The following is a 13,099-nucleotide window of genomic DNA, read 5'->3' on the forward strand; positions in this document are numbered from 1 at the left end:
CATAATTTAGAGCGATATGATCTGGTTGAGTAGTTTTGATTTGTGGCGAGGTGCTGAAATTGTCTGTCATGTGTTTGCAGGAGTCCATGACTGATGCTTCGGGAGACAGGAAATCCACACAATGCTCTCGGTAGAGTTTGACACACATAAATCATTTTAATTTGTTCCTTTTTCATGAAGATTTAAATAGTATAGAATATTGTAAAAATATATGCTATATAAGCAAAAATGCATATACAGTATATATAGACATTTCTGTTTTAAAGAAGATAAGATTAGATGAAAAGATCAGCAGTAAAACTTTCTGTTTCAGGCCAAAGCGTGACCCATCACCTCAGCGTTCGTTCTTCTATCGGGTCCTGCGAGCGGCTTTCCCTCTGCATCTCCTGTTCCTCCTGCTGTTGGTTCTGGCCTGCTTGGTGCCTCTTTCTGAAGACGATTACAGCTGCACCTTTTCCAACAATTTTGCCCGCTCTTTCCACCCCATGTTACACTACACCAACGGTCCTCCCCCCACATGAGTCTCTCAGCACCTCACTTTTGTCCAACCAATATTTGAATGGTTGTATTGATGTTTTACTACTTATTCCCCTTTGAGAGCCATACTACTGAGAATTTTGTTGTTAATGTTACAGTTGGGTGTGATAAAAAAAAATTGTCCCTTTTTTGTCACAATGCTGTAAAGAAAAACGTCAATCATTGTATGAGCTTGAATGTAAATCACTGATAATTTTTTTAAATATTTCTAGATTTAAGCACATCACGCACTGATGAAAAATTAAGAGTTAAGAGTTTGCAACTTGAAAAGATTGACTCTTCAGCCAGTTTGTGGTGACATGATGACTGGCTGCTATTTAGGGATTATGTGGTCTCATTTTAAATTTTTATATGGTCTGAATTAACTGTTCATATTTGCGAAGCCCAAAACAGAAATATATTTAAAAATGTCAAATGCACATGAACACAGTTTAATACAGCCCTGTGTAAATAGCACACTGTTACATATGCACTGCAAGGTAGAACACAAAGAGGTGTACAGAAAGTACATTTTGAAAACATTTTACAAACATTTGTTCTGTGTTAAAAAATAAACATTGTCTACAACAAATCTGTATTACAGCTGGTCTTAAATGCTTAGTTGCCCAAAATTGTAAAATCAATATTAGTGCTTCATATCAAAACAATTAAAATTCAGATGGCTGCCAGCAGATAACATATACATTTATTTTGTGTGTTTATTAAAAGTACGTACTTGTAACATATACATTTATTTTGTGTGTTTATTAAAAGTACGTACTTGTAACATCTATCTCTATGATTCTAATCTTTAAGGTAGGAATAAATCAATTTTCTCCTTACCTAGATACTTTCTCTTATTACTGTCATCTTAAACCGAACTGTATAGGCTATAATCATTGTAGTCACTGCAATATTTTCAGTTTTCTTGATTCTGAAAACAGGGCTTTAGATATTTCAGAGAACTCTTAAAGTGCAATTTCACAAGTACATTTTTGGTAGTTGTGGTGCATCTTACCAACAGAAAGGATTTCACAGTGGAATAGTAGCAATAAATTGAGCTGTCCCTAGAAAATGTTCAAATGTTTTGTACAAGTCCTTTATGGTGTTAAAGGGTAAAGAGCAGGACAAAAGAAGGCAGTTTGTTTTGAATTTTTGCTCCGTAATCTGTTTTGTCAAAAGTAATGGATGCAAACAAAACATCCAGCTGCCCTGAATTACTGCGGTGTGACATTCACAAGTCCTTGTTCTGACAGAATCAAATAAAATAAGGCTTGAGTCAGTTCTTCTGAGCCTTTGGACCAGAATTTAGTCTTTGCTCACATTGCATACAAATCTCTCTCGCTTTAGTAATAACTGTCCTTATGCAAGTGATGGAATCTGATCTGTTTGTTCCGACAGTGTTGATGAGGGCATCAGTGTGTGTTGTTTTCTTTTACAAAAACCGCGAGTTGCAAATGTACTGTTTAGAAAGAAAATGGAAAAGTAGAAACCGTACATTTCATTATGGTGCAGAGTTCATGGGGATGGGTGCGTGAGGCCACACTGTCAGATATCTCACTGCATGTTGCATTTCAAAAAAGCTTTTGAAATCCAAAATCCAAACAAATAGTAATCGATTTTCAAACCTCCAGCAATGGTTAAGGTTTTGTAAAAAATTACATTTCCCTTTTTTTGTGGTTTAGGCTACATAAAACCAAAAAACTGTGTTCAGAATGAGTTCTGTGAAACAAAACAAAAAAGAGGATTTCACAACAAATGCCAAAACCTGATGTATTTCATCTTGAGAAATCCTATTCCACTCTTTTTGTGTGGCTACTTTTGTTGTCCATTCTCCCGAAACTATAGATCATTCTTCAGCGCTGGCGAGAAAGAAGAACAATTTAACATGATATTTTTTTTCAGCTTGTACAGTTATTTTAAGATTTATGGAAGAATTTTAGCTGGCAACATCCTGTGAAATTAATGAACAAACTAAATATTTTATAAAACAGCCATTTCCATCAGTAAAACTATTTTTTTATTTATGTCAACGTCACAACACCTGCATTATGAAAGAAACTACTCTTGCTACGTCTCACCAGAAATGGTTTAGGGTCCTAAGGTCCCGCCGTGCTGAGAAGTGCAGGCGAAGGCCTCCTGGCCGCCTTTGCTCTCTTTGGGAGCAGGAGCCGCTTGAGGGCCGGAGTGAGACACACGTGAGCTGTGCATGATATGAGCGTCCAGCATCTCCAGAAGCAGGTCATACAGAGGAACCATCTTCTTCATCTTCATGCAGTGGAGGTGGTCCATGCCTTTGTTGCTAGAGATGGTGGATATAGTCAGTGGAAGGTTTTGCACAAATAAAAAGTTACAAATAGTTATACAACAAAGGCTATAAGCTCAATGGTTCAAGAGTTTTTAATACAAGCTATCCTTTTGGTAAACTCATTTAAAGTGGTTCAATACTTTCAAGCTAACTTTTTGCAAAAAGTAGTTAGATACACTACAGGTTATTTAAAGCAGTTTAATACAGTAAGTACCCTTTGGCTACAATACTAGCTCAACACTACACTCAAGCTAACCTTTTGAAGAATACAGTTGGCTTGTAGTTCGAGCTAAGTTTTTGACGAAAAAAACAACACTCACTAGTTATCGACAATAAGCTACATATTTAGCTAAACGTTTGAAAAAAAAGAAGTTAGGAAAACAAGCTACTAACAAAAAGTAGCAGATTAAAGCTAAAGGAACAATGTATTTTAAAATGTATAAGTTTATAATTAATACATTTAATCAGCTGTATTTCTCTGGCTCAAAAACAATGAGGGTTTTTGAATGAATAAAAATATTTACCTGTAAAAGTGTGAACTGAGATGATCAAAAACACTGAACAGCAGCATTCAACTAAATACTTCTCTTTAAACATGTATTAATATAAAATTAATTTAATTATTTATTTAATTTTATTATTATCTCGGTAATATATATATATATATATATATAATTATATTTTAAATATTTTTGCACAAATTAGTATTATAAATATTATTAAAAGCATATACTGCATTGGTATTTGAATTAGTGAACTGGTTAAAAAAAGAGACAATACACGACTACAGTGAATCAGCATTTGTGCCCCATTGCCAATTGCTGGACAAATTAGCAACTGGAAAAGCTACATTGAAAACTGCTATTTTGTAAGCAGCAACCCAAAAACTGAAAAACCACCCCTGTAGATACTGTACATACAATGTTTTAATGACAGGAAACAAAATAATTGCTTGATGATCGTCATTACAAAAAAGGTTAGTAGCAGACTAGGTGTCCAAATGAACTGTAATTGTAATTGGAGTATAATTAGCCACTGCAGTTTCTATGATTTTTTTACATCCATAATTCTTGAGCAAAGAAATAAATCAATTTCGCAGTCTTCAGGCAAATTACTGTGTATGAAGCACAAGCCACCTTTTTTGAGTCATGTGCAGTCAAGGTGTGTCAAAAGTTCCTCGTTCAAGGTTTTTATTGTCTGTACCTGACGTGCCTTATGTGCGAGAGCAGCATGAGCAGATGGGCTAGTCTGGTGGAGCGCTGCTGGAAGCTCAGGCCCGTCTTCGAGATGGCCCAAACCAGAGCATCCGTCACCGAGTCCAGCAGACACAGCAGCTTCGACCGGCTCTGCAGCTCCTCTCCTCCCTCCGCCGAACTCAGGCACATGTCTGCAATGACGCACGAGCGCAGGTTTGCAGCGATTAAAGCCGCGAGACGCTGACATTTACAGCCGTTTGAAATAATCGAGGGTGATACCCAAATAAGCACCCAATTCAAAGAATATCCCATTCAAAAACAACGCAACACATCTGGAGCAATCAAATAAGTTACACCGAGGGGACAAAGTGAAGACAGCTGTTGGGGGCAGAGAATGAAGAGATAATGCATGAGGAAAAGTTCAGAGGAATAAGAGCGGGAAGAAATACTGGTTCCTTCAGACATTGAACACTTGGCAGGTACTGCCTGTTACTTACATAAGCGTGTGCTATGAAATGGATACTTGGAGCAAAGGCATGTTGTCCCCATTAAGACTTTACAGTGCGTGAGCATTTTTCTTGCCTGGCCTTGCCAACACTCCCTTCAATTAAAGCAAGGATAGTAGTACCCCTCTGAGTTATGGGCCTGGAGTGAACACTATTTATTATGGCTTTGTGGAGGTCAGCAATTTGTTTGGACTTTTGATGACAGAGACAGTAAGAGGACAGGAAATGAAGGGGAGTATGATCACTGCATGACACCAGCTGGAATCGAACCCACTTCTCCCGTGTGAGAATCACTGATATATGTCTGGAGCACAAGCACTAGACCACAGAACTCATTTATGATCAACAGAGCCAAAAGACTACTCAGAGTATGTTTATGGATGTTCACTATAATGGATCCTTTTTTGTTTTTTTTTGTTTTTTACTTTACAATCGAGTGCTAGAGACAGACTGTATACATTTGCGGACTTATTTAATTTAGCTTGCAGTTTGTGCTAAAACATGAAAACATATTTAAAAATCCACCATTTATTAAAGTATAGAACAGTGAAAAGATTCAAAATGTTGTCAGATTTAGCAATAAATCTTTTATGCTTCCCAATTTTTTTCAAAATGTTATTCTTCATATTGTAGTAAATTTTACTATACTTAACATTGTTAACTGATTATTAAAAAAATAAAAAATACAATACTGCACAAAAGTTTTGGGTCAGTAAGTTTTTCTTGTTATTTTATGAATACTTTTATTCAGCAAGGACGCATTAAATTAGTCAAATTTTATAATGTAACAAAAGATTTTTATTTAAAATAAATACTGTTCTTTTAAACTTTCTATTCATCAAAGAATCCTGAAAAATGTTTCCACAAAAATGTTCAGTACAACTGTTTTCAACATTGAAAATAATAATAAATGTTTCTTGATCAGCAAATCAGCATATTAGAATGATTTCTGAAGGATCATGTGACACTGAAGACTGTAAAAACATTTTTAGAAAATACTTCATGATAAAATAGTTATTTATGAATTACCATTGAATGTTAAGATTAAATATTAATGAATCCTCAAATTTTCAATTTACTGGCTGCAGTCTGGCATCATGGGTCATGTGACAGTCAAAAAAATAAATAAATGAAAAAAGACCATGTGTGTACATTTAAACAAAGAGCTTGATATCATATATCACAATAGAACATCTTCAATGTGAAAAGTTTGATTTCATATATTTTTCTAAAGTTTAAAAAGAAGATGAAAACAAGAACATTGTTTTTTCAGAATGTGTTGTGTATGCATTTTATTTAATCAACTGAGATATTAGACTGAGATCCACTGTTTGTCTATCCTACAGGCAAGGTCAACAAAACATACACATTCATTTTTTTCTAATAAAACTACATTTGTTTTATTAAGACAAGTGGTAAAAATGCTTTCACGTTTCATAACCCTTTTAATGAGAAGAACACTCACTGGAGTTGAGAAGGATCATGACTTTGAGACAAGCATACTCCTCTCTCTGTAACTTCAGTTCTCTGAACCTGGACGTGGCTGCCAGCAGCATATCAAAGATCTCCACAAACCCCTGCACACAGCTGCCTTCATCCCTGACAAACACAAAGACATTTAGCAGTCTCGCAAATTAGCTTCACACCATCAGAAACCCAGGACCGGGCCTCAATCTCAAACCTCAGTAGTCCTATTCCAAACTTGGCACCTACTGAAAGTACGAATGGCGAAGTCTGTACAAAGCGTCAATGGAAAATCAGAGTACTAGTGCTCTCTGAGACGCTGAGAGGTGCTGCAATTGGGTCTGCAGCAGTGAATGAGACTGGGAACGGCTCTAACACTTCATTAAAACTTGTGAGAACAGAGAGAAGGCATGCACTATTTTTTTGGCACTTTTTTGATGCTGACAAGCAGTTTACCAAGTTAAACTCAGGGATCCAGTTGGCTATAATACAATTAATTCCTTATCCAAAACGCAGCCCATGAAAATACAGTAAATGTCTGGCAGCATATCAAATGGTAAGCATATTTACAGCTCACCCATGACTGTTTGGAAGTGTAGTTCAGTATAAATTCTGCGGAGCATCTGTAACACTGGCCCAATTTTTTTTTCTCACATTACAACATTGGTACACACCATGTTAGTGGGTACAAAGGGCAGTAGAGCAGAGGGGGGTGATAATACACAAGCCATGGCTGAATCAGTTCCTGTCTTCCCGCAGCTCTCTAATTCGCACCACACAGAGCCTCACGCTCACTGACACATCTGGCCAAACCGCTGATTTTGTTTCACAGCAATATTCTTCAGATATTTTGCTATATTCTGCGCAAACACATGGTATGAATACACAGTTCTTTATACTAAGCTTCTGCAGTGTGAGAAGACACACGTTACAATTTATATTACATTTTACATTTCTAGTGAAAACACAAGTGCCAAGTTACTAGAAACTAGGGCTGTGCGATATTGAAGAAAAATGCGATATGCGATAACTCATTAAATAATGCGATATTCGATATGCGATACGATAATGCTTAAAGTGCCACATGCTCAGATTAAACCGTTTTACTCAGCTCTTGCTGAGTCAGTTCTGTGAACTTCTATAACTATCTTGTCATATATACTGTATATGGTTATTTGTATGTATGTATGTACCAAGAGTTCCTGTAAAACCACAACAAATTCAAGTTATTTAGGTAAGAGCAGTGAGTGATTTTCTCTTTGTCTTTTGTTCATGGCCCCAAATATTGCAAGCTGTAGCGATTATGCGATATGGATATTGCGATATGTACATTTGCGATATTTCGATATATTGCACAGCCCTATTAGAAACATACTGTTTTAATGTTGATTTCGAATGGATTTAATAGATTTGTACATTTTCAAGATAATTTTTAATGTAATGAATATTAATAAGCAAATGTCTTGTGGTGTTAATAGTTTATTTTGTTTACAATATATTTTGTTTACAAGGCATAGCAAAAGTCTTTTACTGTATTTTTAAGTAGTACTACTAGTAGTAGTAGTAGTAATAATAACGCTAAAAAAAGCGTCAGCGTTTTTTTTAAATGAGAACTTTTTCTTCATTTTGATACAACAGTTGCATCACCCTGACTAATTTAATTTTATGTCCTCCCCAAAAATATAAAAATTTAATTTAATTCAGGAATTAAAACATGCTCATCATAGAATAGATGTATTCAGGACACTGTATGTATGAACTGCATTTTGGGGGGATAAATGCACTGAAGAAATTCATAAATCCAGACAAAATGAGTGTCATGTCATGTTATTGACTGAATATATTTAGGTTGGCACTGCTAACTTTACACTCTCAAGTGACCAGAGGGTTAACTAGAGTCTGTACATCAGAATGTCATCAACATGTAATCAGTGACTTAAATCCCCTATATCTTATACCATACTGGCACATAAAAATACTGACCATCTAAAGCATTTGACAATAAAAAAAACATTCAAAGCACAGATAGATGGATGTGCCTGTTCATTAATTATGCAATGGGTAGGATAAACGCAATTAAATGACACTAGTTACCTGCTGAGACTGAGGTCTGGGGAGAAAATGAGCTTTCCAGGATGATTAACAGACCGCCACATCAGTCCCAGCATCAGCACCTCTAACCAGCAGCACTCCAGCAAATGGACCTGGTCAAAAAGACTGATCTCCACAAAACCTGCAGGGAGAAATAAGCACTTACAAACAACTGCATACACATCCAAAAACAGTTTCATGCAATCCATATCATTCAAACCCAATCAATAGTTTGCAGGTAATCAACTGAATGAAACTGAATGAGATAAAGCTCGTGTAGCCACATAAGAAGCTCATCCCTGGGGATCGAAGAAGGGTCTGAGGGATGGTTTGCTGATGTTCTCAGAATAAACAAACTGCTCATGTTCAGAATCAGAACAGGGTGATTCACTATTAAAGACTCTGCCCATCTCAAAAGCCAAGAATTAATTAAAATGATAAATCAGACAAGAAAACAGGAAACATCAAATACATTTGAAAAAAGATTAAAGGTAGGGTAGGCGATTTCAGAGAGGCTAGCAATGGCAATCTAGTTTTGAAAGCATAAGATCCCACCCTCCCTGCAAAACACGTCACTTCCTGTTTGTTGCTGCCGTGTGTTTTGAGTTTGAGCTCCGTCAAGTTAATTCTTTGTCGTCTAATTTTTTATCTTAAAATCAATTTTATACACCATCATTTTCGTTTCTATAACGTGTGAATATATCCCCTATCGTATTCTACAACAAAAACAATCAGAGCGCCTTGTTATCACTAGTTTTATTTTGCTAAGCCACGCCTCCACCAAAACACACATGCAGACCAGAGGCTAACCAGCGACACAATGAGAGACGGCGTTGGTGGAGGGTTGAATGCAACACTGGTGCATATTTCAATAATAATGCCTTCCATTCTCGCTTATTCTGCAATAGCGTAATGGAACACGCTTTACTGTTGCACTCTGACCAAGGGATACGATTGGAAGAAAATTGTATGGTCCTATGCCTTCCACAGACATAACAAAAGACCAGCATAACAAAAAATGTTTTTGAACCAAATCACCTACCCTGCCTTCAAGGGAAAAGACTTCTTATGGTTCCTTCATTGCAGATTTAAGGCTGATAAATGATAAATCATTTGCCTGTGAATCATTAATAGATTTGATATATACCATATATGTATCTATAAATCTATTAGAAAACCCTAAGGGACATGTTGAATGAAAAAAAAATAGTAAAATTATATTTCAAAGCTTTTGAGTTCGCTTGCAAAACTTTTGCATTTCTCAGGAAACTCTTTTGTTTTCTTCCAAACGTATTGCTTTGTCTTTGAGGGGGGAGTTGGGGGGGAGTTTTAAAATTGAATTTTTCCTCAATCACTTTTTTTTTCCATATCACAATGTACCTGTAGGGCAGGGGTGTCCAAACTCGGTCCCGGAGGGCCGGTGTCCTGCAGAGTTTTGCTCCAACCGCCACATTAAACACACCTGAACCAGCTAATTAAGGTCTTACTACGCATACTACAAACTTCCAGACAGGTGTGTTGAGAGCTAAACTCTCTCCAGGACCGAGTTTGGAGACCCCTGCTGTAGGGGCTCTGTATTAAACACACTGACGCATTACACATCAAGTTTAATGTTAAATCGCTTCCAACCAGAAAATCGATTAAATCCATCCGCTACAAAAATGCTTCTTCAAAGTTCAATATTAAAGATATTTTGCAGTCCAAAACTATGAAAAGAATGAGCATTTTTGAGTATTTTTTTTTAAGATAAGTGAGTTTTGATTTATGAAATCAATAACATCTGTGGTTAACATCACTTGAGGATACGTTTGGTTCAATAACATGAAATACATACAGTGGTCAAATTGAATCTGAAACCGTGTGCTTTAAAAACATTTATTAATCTTAACAAATAAAATAATGACTTACCCACACAGTCATGCCATGTTCAAATTGCTATACGGAACAAACATTTGAGTTTACGTGCTTGAGGAATGAAGTGAAATTCAACTGTTGAACACCTCATGCAGCAACTTGTTAGCAACATTTTTAAAGCACAAATCAACTGTAAAATTAGTTTGAACATGTTATGATGTAATAATTGTAATTTACAATATCCTAACTTCAGAAGATGACAAATTCTCCTCAAGTAATGTTAACCACATTCCTTGCTGTACTCATAAATGGAAAAATGCTACTCTAAAAACCCATTCGAAATTCCAGTGAATCCACATTGAATCAGCTTTGCAGGTTTGGTCTACAAACTGATGCTGACCGACAGGCTCTTTTCCATGTGGATTTGCAGTTAGGCAGATTTGTGTTATTGGAAGTGTTCTATAAACTAACAGAAATCTATTAACACACTTTGCTAGTGTTATACCTGAATAGTTTTTCCTATGAATCTGGTTATACATTCACCTGGGATCTTCTTGGCCCAGCTGATCATGTGAACAAGCTCTTTGTCAGCCAGGTTGGTCAGTGACATCATGACGTTGGCCTCAGTGAACGGCTTCTTCACATCTTTCATGAGATGAATCTCGGGTGGCTCTGCATCCATGATTCGAGCGATTAGCTCCTCAGGGCTCAACGCCATGGTAACCACCTTATTTCCACTGAGGGGACGTTGGACACTTTTGATTTCTTGAGATCTCGGGCCACTTGTTCTCATCCTGCCAGAGAATCGTGCCAGTCGCTTCTGCTGTGCTCCTCTTTGTTGGTTGCTGCCACGATCTCTCCGTAACCCTGTGAAAAACGCCATGTAAATTGGACAATTCACTTCAACCTCATCTATGCTGGTTTAAACGTTTATACTGGAATACGGACTAAATATACAAGCAATAGTCCATTCAATAGCAGCTGATATAAAGGTAAAGTGTGTCATTTTTTTTTTTTACATTCTTTCTACAATCTACTATGCAGAGTCAACAGTAAGTCATTAATTCGTAAGTTAACCCAAAGTGTAAACTGCTGCAAAACATTGCTTGTATGTTTGGGCATCCTGACCAGCACAGCAACATTTGGTGCAACCAATGGCGTGAATGTAGGCGGGACTGTGTGTTTGTCTGACCAATGGTAGACAGAGGGAGTGTTCATGAACATTCATCACCTTTGCATATATGTTTGGTGCCAATACTGGTGCAGAAATTACACACTTTCCCTTTAATCCCAGCTTTGGCTTAAACCAGTGGTTCTCAACCACGGGGCCTCAGCAAAATTCCAAGGGACGACTTAAAGGTATTTAAATTAATAAATTAATGTTAATATATTAAAATTAACATTATCAAAACCAAAATTAGTTTGAACAGAAGGCAAAGCCAAAAGCTGCAAAAACATATTACAAAATTGTGTATTTTATATGACATCTGATACATTCTAAAGAGCTCAAAACAACCACATCAGCCAATGAGATGAGAGTACATCACTTTCAAAGCTGTGAAAGTAGACTGTCCTAAAAAACCTGAGGAGGATAGACGGTAACAGTCTCCACAGCAACACAGGCTTAATTCAACTAGCAGGAACAAGCCCTCCAAGATACTCACCCAACTCACAAACAGCTCAAAAGACCACATGCAAGACCGTCTGGTTCAAATATGTGTGAATTATTATTATGAGAAATCTTAAAACTTATGTATGATGAGATCAGTTCTAAGTAATTTATCTGGGTTGTTTTGGTGCAACTTTTGACCAACATCTATAAATAATCAGGGCTCTATCACATTATCATTACAATGGTGATGCATATCAAAACTTCACGGCATGGTAGCTGTTTAATATTAGCACATAAATTCCAAAGTCCATGACTTTGGACAAAACTCAGCAGCAATCTCTGATGAAATATTTGGTAACTGTGTGGGTGTAGAAAAGGTGTTGGTAGGGAGGAATGGAAAACGAAAGAGTCCCACCACATTTCATCATTCCAACTTCATAACATTTTCGGAGACGGCAGGCCTGGCAGCTTTTGCGGCGGTTCTTGTCGATAGTGCACTGGTTGGTGGCAGGGCAGATGTAGTCATTGTGTCCTGGGAAAATGAATCAGATGTTCCTTATTATCCACTGAGCAGTTGCTTAGAGCTTAACAAGCTGACAAATCTGTTACTATGTTTAAAGACTGCAAAGCAGTGGCCAGAGTGGCCTTATAGAGACATTAAAATAAAAGCATTGGTTGTCAGGGACAATGGAAAAATAATAGTGTAGAATCATTATATAAAAATATTTGAGCACAGAATGCCATGACTGACCAATTAGAATCAATTATTCCAGAGTTAAATTAGCATGTCTGAAGGAAAATGTGGCTGCGAAGGCATCATTATACACTGTAAAGATGGCTGTTTATGGTTAATTACATGCAAGGGGGACAACGCCGTTCACAATTCAGCACATATAACAGTCCAATATAAAAGTCTAATCAGAAATCAGTATGCAGATTTATGATGCCATCATTGCACTCAGTTACATTTGAATGCTGGACATTCTATCAATGTGGGAGATTTCAACCTTTAATCTTAAATTTTAAAGTAGGGATGGACAGTATACCAGTATTATTTTCCAGAATAGTAAATTTTATTGTGTAGAAAATAAGCATGGTAATATCCTCAAATTTTTTTACATTTAGATTACCCTGTATGGATGCGCTTGTGTAAGAAAAATATCCATATTTAAAACTTTATAAACTGTAATCTCTAGCTTCTCTAGCTGCATTTTTGGGTAAACTATCCCTTTAAAGCGCATGCATCCATAATAAAAAAGTGTCTCACACGGCTCCGGGGGGTGAACAAAGGCCTCCTGTAGCGAATCGATGCGTTTTAGTAGGAAAAATATCCATATTCAAAACGTAATAATCAATTTAATATAGCTTGCGCTCACTGTTGTACACGGAAGCAGCTCCGGGAGGATGACGTATGAGGTCAGCGCTGCGCATGCGCCGGTGAGTCTCGTGAAAACCAACGTTTGTTTATAGGATCAAAGGAAGCAAAGTTTCCTTACTTTAGCAAAGGAAAACCAGTCTCCTCTTGGCTTATATCGAAATCCTCCGACATTCT

The 13,099-nt window shown here is 36.8% G+C and overlaps 2 protein-coding genes across 2 annotated transcripts in view; one reads left to right on the top strand and one right to left on the bottom strand.

Moving 5' to 3' along the window:
- The window catches only part of LOC107718425 (nesprin-2-like), a 105,749-nt gene extending 105,083 nt beyond the window's left edge, over positions 1–666 (top strand). The window contains exons 92-93 of the mRNA XM_016525490.1: positions 81–130; positions 314–666. Of these exons, the coding sequence (XP_016380976.1) occupies positions 81–130; positions 314–521 (258 nt within the window). The 3' untranslated portion in view covers positions 522–666. The remainder of the gene's footprint in view (positions 1–80; positions 131–313) is intronic.
- A 76-nt stretch (positions 667–742) lies between these two features.
- LOC107718402 (estrogen receptor beta-1) overlaps positions 743–13,099 on the bottom strand; it is a 20,878-nt gene continuing 8,521 nt past the window's right edge. The window contains exons 5-11 of the mRNA XM_016525458.1: positions 11,963–12,079; positions 10,479–10,802; positions 8,085–8,223; positions 5,992–6,125; positions 4,028–4,211; positions 2,598–2,818; positions 743–2,378 (exon numbers count right to left, since the gene is read on the bottom strand). Coding sequence (XP_016380944.1) covers positions 2,608–2,818; positions 4,028–4,211; positions 5,992–6,125; positions 8,085–8,223; positions 10,479–10,802; positions 11,963–12,079 — 1,109 coding nt within the window. The 3' untranslated portion in view covers positions 743–2,378; positions 2,598–2,607. The remainder of the gene's footprint in view (positions 2,379–2,597; positions 2,819–4,027; positions 4,212–5,991; positions 6,126–8,084; positions 8,224–10,478; positions 10,803–11,962; positions 12,080–13,099) is intronic.

Source organism: Sinocyclocheilus rhinocerous, unplaced genomic scaffold, assembly GCF_001515625.1.
Source record: "Sinocyclocheilus rhinocerous isolate Xijiao unplaced genomic scaffold, SAMN03320098_v1.1 scaffold453, whole genome shotgun sequence".
Taxonomy (NCBI): Eukaryota; Metazoa; Chordata; class Actinopteri; order Cypriniformes; family Cyprinidae; genus Sinocyclocheilus; species Sinocyclocheilus rhinocerous.